The 7,481-nt window shown below is 37.9% G+C and overlaps 1 protein-coding gene across 1 annotated transcript; it reads left to right on the plus strand.

Annotated features, from left to right (window-relative positions):
- Nucleotides 1-1,040: 1,040 nt before the first annotated feature.
- On the plus strand, nt 1,041-1,844 carry LOC109238164. The gene has a single exon (XM_019404598.1). It carries the CDS (start codon nt 1,041-1,043, stop codon nt 1,842-1,844), a length of 804 nt encoding a protein of 267 aa, XP_019260143.1.
- The last annotated feature ends 5,637 nt before the right edge of the window (nt 1,845-7,481 follow it).

A 7,481-nucleotide genomic window follows, 5' to 3' on the forward strand; every position in this document is an offset into this window, starting at 1 on the left:
CTTATTGTATGATGCATCTCCAAATAAACCAGTTCAATTCATCCCTCAAATACATGTTTTAGGATTTCTCCTGAGGCAAATACTTTTATGCATACCTCTTCTGGTTGATCCACACCCAGAGGCGGAGCCAAGATTTTAACGTTAGAGGTTCTAGATTTTAGAACGACGAATTTAAATGTTAGTGCCTGAGTTCTTAATGTTATATTTGTATTTATTTAGTAAATTTAAACATCAAATACACTGTTTAAGCAAAAGCTAATAGGTTCGGCCAAACCCGTAGCTTGGCTTGTACGTGCCTCCTCCCCTATCCACACCATATATTCTCGTAAGATGATACATACTAGCTAACAGCTAGCCAAGCGCTACATTATAGGCACATTGAGAGCGGAGATAGTTGTGCATTCTTGATCCTTTGGTGCAACTGGATGAATTTAGTAGATCGTTTTCGGAGGCCCTAATGACCATAGATCAAACCTATCCAATTTTTACGGTACAATGGTTGGCCAAGTAACAAGTTATAATTTTTAGCTAAGAATCCATGATCAAATCGCCTCTAAATAAAGCTGAATAGACAATAATAATGAACCAGACATTCATATAGTAAAAGCATCATGTTTACTGCCTTCTGAAATAACAAAGAGGGACAGATTATAATATCTTGAAAACACATGGCCAACCATCCAAACATGCACAAATATAATAGTAGATTTATACGTGAATCTCCATAATAAAAAGAGATTATGACTTATTATTATAGATGCCATCTCCTTCTGTTGCGCTCCTCCAGCTAAGACCACCTCAGAAAGCCATGTACTTACAGACAAAATCTCATGACAATTAAGATTAAAGAAGTGGAAATTAACTACTAGAGCCCTTGTACGCCAAATATGTAGCATCTTACCAAATTCCAAGAAAATTCTCACGTTACTATCATATGCAGATAAGATTCATTTTTCCTTATAAATGATATTGCTTGAGTCTAATTCGCCATAACAAATATATAGAGTTTCCTCTCAAGAAAATAAAACACCAAACCAACAATGACTTCTTCTTCAAAGTCCAAACATGTTAGATCAATCAGTTTTCCTAGATCACATTTCACTCAAAAAGTTGAAGAAGCAGTCAATAACCTCAAAACATTGAAGATATCAACTGCATCGACAGCAGAGACCATGCACGACGGTCTACTCGGCCTAGAGGAGTTATATAAGTGCATGAATGATCTACTTAACTTGCCTCAAACACTTCAAGCACTCTCTCAATATCAACAAGGGAAACTGGTTGAAGATTTATTGGATAAATCCGTGAGGCTTCTTGATTTGTGTGGCGCGATAATGGAACTCGTCCTACAATATAAAGAAAATGTAAGAGACCTTCAATCTTCTCTCAGAAAGAGAAAAACAGATTCAACAACAGAAACCAGCATTACCAAATTCACCTCCTTCAACAAGAAGATAAAGAAGGAAGCTAAAAGATTGGTTTCGATCTTAAAGAAAATGGATCAGAAGACTGACGGATTTGTGTCCCAAGATGCAGATCAGGACACAGTAGATATGATAAAAACACTAACGGAGGCCAATGCAATGCGCATTTCCATTTTTCAAATGTTCTTATCTTTCTTGTCTGTTCCACTTTTGAAGCCAAAATCATCTAAATTGTCATTGGTTTCAAGCTTTGTGAACAAGGGAAGAATTGCATGTGTAGGTCAAGAAGAAAAAACGAACTTGGAAACTAGGTTGGAATCATTTGAGGCTCACCTCGATAACTTTGAAAATGGATTGGAAGGATTATTTAGGCGCATGAATAGATCAAGAAGCTCTCTCCTAAATATGAAATCTTGTTAATCTTGCAAATTTTGTTTCATAAACTGTATAATTGACCACTCATTGATACATAAATAATTTTGTAGTTATTGTTAGACAAATACAACATACAAGTGAAAGATTTATTTCCAATTTTTCATCTCTCTCTAATTGTGATTGTGGATGCCTTTAGTGCCAACATAGACAAAGAGAAATATAGAAAAGTACTGGTTCGGATATGAATCCTGATAAAGTCGTGATTTGAGAGAAATCAATGAATTCATTATTAGGGTTTTGAGAGAGCTATTGTCCAATATTAATTTCTGGCAAGATTCTTGGTTTAAACCAACTATATCCCTTAGACAATTGATCTATGGTCCTCTAAAGCAGTCTGAAATGAATGCCCCTCTAGCACAATATCGTCTTCATAATAGCTGGGACTTCTCTAATCTCTCATTTGAATTACTGGATGATGTTCTTCATCACTTCATGAGTGTCTACTTTCCAGTAAATCCGTCTGCTTATGATCATACCATTTGGGGGCTAACTTCAAATGGGCTATTTACGGTTAAATCGAGCTACTAATCCTTAACTAACACCCGTCACAACAATTCTTTTAGATGGATTTGGAAGTTAAAATTGCCTCCAAAAATTACTTATTTTCTCTGGCTTTTATGCCATAACAGGTTGCCTACAGCTTCCTATCTCTATCGCTTGCATATCATACCCTTTCCCGATTGCACCCTTTGCAATAATGGAGAGGAAATGATCCAACACATTTTCTTTCAATGTACTATGATTTCTGTATTATGGTCGCAATTACAACTTAATCATATATCCTCTACGCTGCCTGCCTATCCAGACCATTTTAACACTTGGCTAAGGGATCTTATCATGGACAGTAATATTTCACCTTCTAACAATTCCATCCTCATTACTAGTGTTGGCCCAAGTAAAGGTTAGTTTTAAATATTGATAAAGGAACTCAGACATGGACCAGGTCCATCTTAGTGGAGCATAGATATGAACAGACTCGAACATATGAGATGCACGTGAAGGAGATAGACTTAACTTGAAAGCAGTAATATCTCCTGATCCTGATCGAAAAGGTTGCATATTGGATAAGGAGAAGGACTCCTTACTCAAAGAGAACACGGCTTAAGAAAGAGGAGGAGTTAGAGGTTGAGATCAACTAGAACTCTTCCATCAAGGAAGAGTAGCATCAGACTTCTAGTCAATCTCTATTTACTAACTCTATAAATATCAGTGTTGTTCTCTTTTACAGGTAACACACATAAGCAGAAGTTAAACGGGAATTGAGAGCAAAATAGCAAGGCAATTTTGCAAGCAATTCGTGTGTGATTCAAGCGTGCAAACCTGAAGCTACTTGAACCAGATAAAAGAACCAGTTCCAAGTGTCTGTCTTTTATTCTAGTTCAATTGTAGTAGGTGGTTTCATATTGTACCTTTCAGCTTTATCTAGAAGCAAGTGTATTAGGTACTCAGAGTTTTTCAAGTTAGAGTTAACTTGAAGTTGTCGCAACAGTTGAGGCTGTGTGCGACAACGAGATTAGAGTTAGTCCTAGGTTTACAAAAGAGTTTTTGTAAATGCAGTTGTTTGGCTCAGTGATTTTAGTGGAGAGTTTGGAAAAATCCTACTGGAAAGTAGGTCGTGATTTTTTCACCTTTTGAGCCAGGTGTTTTTTACGTAAAATACTTGTGTTCTTTACTTTCCGCATTTACTATTTCTGCAATAGTAGGTTAAGGAACACTTAGAAGAGACAGGTCCTTCCATAAAATAGCTTAGGCGAAAAATTGGTCACCACACAAATCACCCCCTCTTGTGTGGTATTTAAGTATAAAACATCAACTAGTTCCATTTGCTCTATGGTAGATCTGGACAATTAGAAACCGAAATATTTTTTAGCGAAAACGAGAACTTGTCAGTTTTAACAACATACTACATCACAGCAATGAATATTTATACCTTGCAAAGCCTTCGAACACTGCACCCTCTAAAATTCCTTTATATGTGAAGTGGCATCCTCCGAATATGGGGTCTTATAAATTTAATACTGATGGTGCCGCTCGATCAAGTAATAGTTTCTCAGGTTATGATGGTGTCATCCGAGATTCAACAGGCAATTGGGAACTTGGATTCTCAGGTTGCTCATATCACGCAAATAGCCTCCATATGGAATTGCTTGGCGTGTTGCAAGGTCTACGGCTTGCCCTCCAACACAATCTCATGCCGCTGGAAATTGAGATTGATGCTACTGAGGTAATACATTTACTGAATACTGACAACTTGCTTTACTCACACATGCTTAATGACTGCAGATCAATGATCCACCAGCTGGGTAACCCGCCAATCAAGCACGCATATCGGGAGCAAAAATTGGTTGCAGATAGACTAGCTAGATATGCCATTGAAGCAAGATTGTGTACCACAGCTGTAATTTTTGAAGAACCTCCACTTTTTGTCTTGGATCTACTCCATGCTGATCTGCTGGGCATTGTTTATTTTCGGCACATCTCTTCAACTGCACATCATCAATCGCTTTTGTTGTCAACCAATGATGCTGCCAATACTACTATACCATCCAATGTTGATGTTTTTTTGCCTTTGGGTTCTACTGTGGAACCAAATAGGGGTGGTTCTGAAATAATGTATAATGTAGATGTAGAGCCACCTTAGATGCTCCCCATATGTAACTTTTTTACCGTTTAATGCAATGTTTGTCTTTCATGACAAAAAAAAAAACAGAGAATCGGGGACCTATTATTCCAGAAAGAGGAAAATCAATACTCGTCTTTACAATAGACTGGGCCTCTCTATTTATACAGACCTGGATATCCAAGAAGCCCAAAGTAGAACGCTGACCCACCTAACTATAATCTCAATAAATACAAAGTGGGCTTCGGGGCCCAATACTAGAAATAACTAATGGACTAACCAATGAATTAAGTAATTTCATTAGCATATATCTCAACACCCTCGGCAAGTTGGAAGGTGAGATAACCCCCAACTTGCGAAGATGTAAATGATGAATTGCACCAGTCAACGGCTTAGTGAGCATATCAGCAAACTGAATGGCACTTGAAGTATGAGATAATTGAATCAAACCTTCAGCGAGCTTGTTCATGACATAATGGCAATCAAGCTCAATGTGCTTGGTCCGTCCGTGGAAAACCAGGTTCCTTGCTATGTAGATGGCTGCCTGATTATAAAAAAAAGATGAATAGGAGGAACTGCAACTCTAAGGTTCAACAGTGGCCTTTCTTATAGACCTGTACTCAGCTTGTACGGTGGGTAGTGAGACCACAAACTGTTTTTTGGACTTCCATCCTACCAAGCTTCCACCCAGTAGTATACAGAAACTAAAGACAGACTTTCTACTATCTGGACAGTCTCCGCAATCACTTTCACAGTACACACTAAGAGAGAGCTCAGGAGAGTAGTTGAAAAATACAACAAAATCAGAGGTACCCTTAAGGTATCTAAGTATATGTAAAGCTTCCTGCATGTAAGGAAGACATGGTTTTTGCATGAATTGACTTAAGTGTTGGACTATAAAGCATATATCATGCTGGTATGGGCTAGGAAACTCAGCTTCCCAATCAAACACATGTAGTTTTTAGGATAAGGCAAGACAACACCCTCACCGGCCTTCAGTTTCTCATGCGTTTCAAGAGGGCAGACAACACCAGAAGAGATACCACACTCTACTTCAACATGAGCAGTAGTTTTCTTGGGACCAGATCCCTTAGTAATCTTGACATTAGGAGGGTACTCATGCTGTTTATAACATTCGTCAATGGTGTGACCTAGTTTCTTACAGTATCTGCAACTAGAAGACTTTTGAGCATTAAAATTGACTCTGGAAGGGAAGAACTGTTCGAACACACTAGCATTAAATGATGCAGAATTAGGAAGAAACTAAGGTGAGGTAGAAACCTGCCTCTGCTTCTCACAGTAAAATGCTATACATAGGGCTGACGAATGGAAAGGGCTTGATCATGAATATGTTGCTTCTGGTATTTATGTAGGTATCATTTAAACCCATAAAAAATTGATAAAACTTTTGGACATCCACATCTCTCTGGTAATCAAACTTGGCCCCACATGTACTGCACGTCCTCACTGAACTGACTAATAGAGCAGCAATCTCATCCCAGAATTGCTTGATCTTAAACAAGATTTACCTTGCGAGATATGAACCAATTCTTTTTTGAGTTCAAAATTTTTGCCAGCATCTTCCTGACCATACCTTTCCTCCAACTCTCCTAGATATCCTAGGCAAGCTCAAAATACTCAACACCAGGTGCTATTTTCTTGGACATGGGGTTGGTTAACCACGAGACTACTAAATCGTTGCACCTCTGCCATTGTATCGCCAAGGGAGAATTATCAAGAGGTTTTACAGAACAACCATTAACAAAGTCCAGTTTATTCCTAACACATAGATTCACGAGAATTATGCCTCTCCAACTCCCATCTTTAGTACCAACAGATGGCATTGACACCAATGAAAATCCAAATATATCGGAGCGATGTACGTAGAGAAGATGACATGGATATGTATAGTCATCCTCATGAAAGACAGAATGAAAAGAAGCAAGTTGAGAAGTAGATATCATAGAAGGGGAAGAACTATCGTCTGCCATGTCAAACACACACGACAATAGATACTAGACATGCAAACTACAAAGTAGTAATGTTAACAATTTCCTTCGCGTATCAGAAGGAACAACGACCTCGTTATTGAGACTTCTAAAAACTTGAAAATGATTTCCAAAACCCTAGCTTGACGTGAATTTGCAAAAACCCATGCTTATATGGGGACAACTTTTTTGTAGTTATAGGATAGAACACAATAAGATGGAGTTCATATCTATTTGCAAAACCATCTACTGGAATAATTGAGATATTGAATATAGATAATTAATACTACTACAACAACAACAACAAAATTCAGTATATTCCCATAAATGGGGTCTGGGGAGGGTAATGTGTACGAAGACCTTACCCCCTGAAAGTACAAGAGGAGGGTGAATTGTCAATTTTTCTTTTTGTATCCTAAGTAGTTGACTAGTTTACCAATTAGTCGATTGAAAATAAAGACAAAATATAAATGAAAGTGTCATGACCCAAAATCCACTAGTCGTGATGGCACCTAACCCAACCCGCTTGGTAAATCAACCAATAACTATCCAATTGCAATAATGCTAATAAGTCAATTAAACAAAATAAATTATCTGGATCTATTCATTTTCCCCAAGGACTGGTGTACAAATCATGAGCTTCTATGAATACATTTTACAAAGCTGGTATAAAGTAAATATAACATTTGTTCGAAAAGTACATAAACAGAGTTCTATAGATCTAACGCTACCATGAACAAGAGGCAGCTACAGCAGGAATGCAGGCACATCTTCAAATCCAGCAACCATCGAATATAGCAACATCGGTATCCGGGATCTGCATGCAATGTGCAGGAAGTGGAGTATGAGTACAACCGACCCCATGTATTCAAAAAGTAACAAACCTAAACTTAGGTTGAAAGCAGTGACGAGCTGGAACATAGGTCGGGTCCAACACCAATAACAAATAGCAGTTCATAACAGCATACAACATATATATAAATAAGGAAGTAACTCAGAGACAAAATTCTCAGC

The sequence above is a fragment of the Nicotiana attenuata genome, unplaced genomic scaffold, assembly GCF_001879085.1.
Source record: "Nicotiana attenuata strain UT unplaced genomic scaffold, NIATTr2, whole genome shotgun sequence".
Lineage (NCBI taxonomy): Eukaryota > Viridiplantae > Streptophyta > Magnoliopsida > Solanales > Solanaceae > Nicotiana > Nicotiana attenuata.

Excerpts from the sequence above, each read along its gene's own strand:
- LOC109238164 (XM_019404598.1), top strand. The coding sequence starts at position 1,041 with ATGACTTCTTCTTCAAAGTCCAAACATGTTAGATCAATCAGTTTTCCT.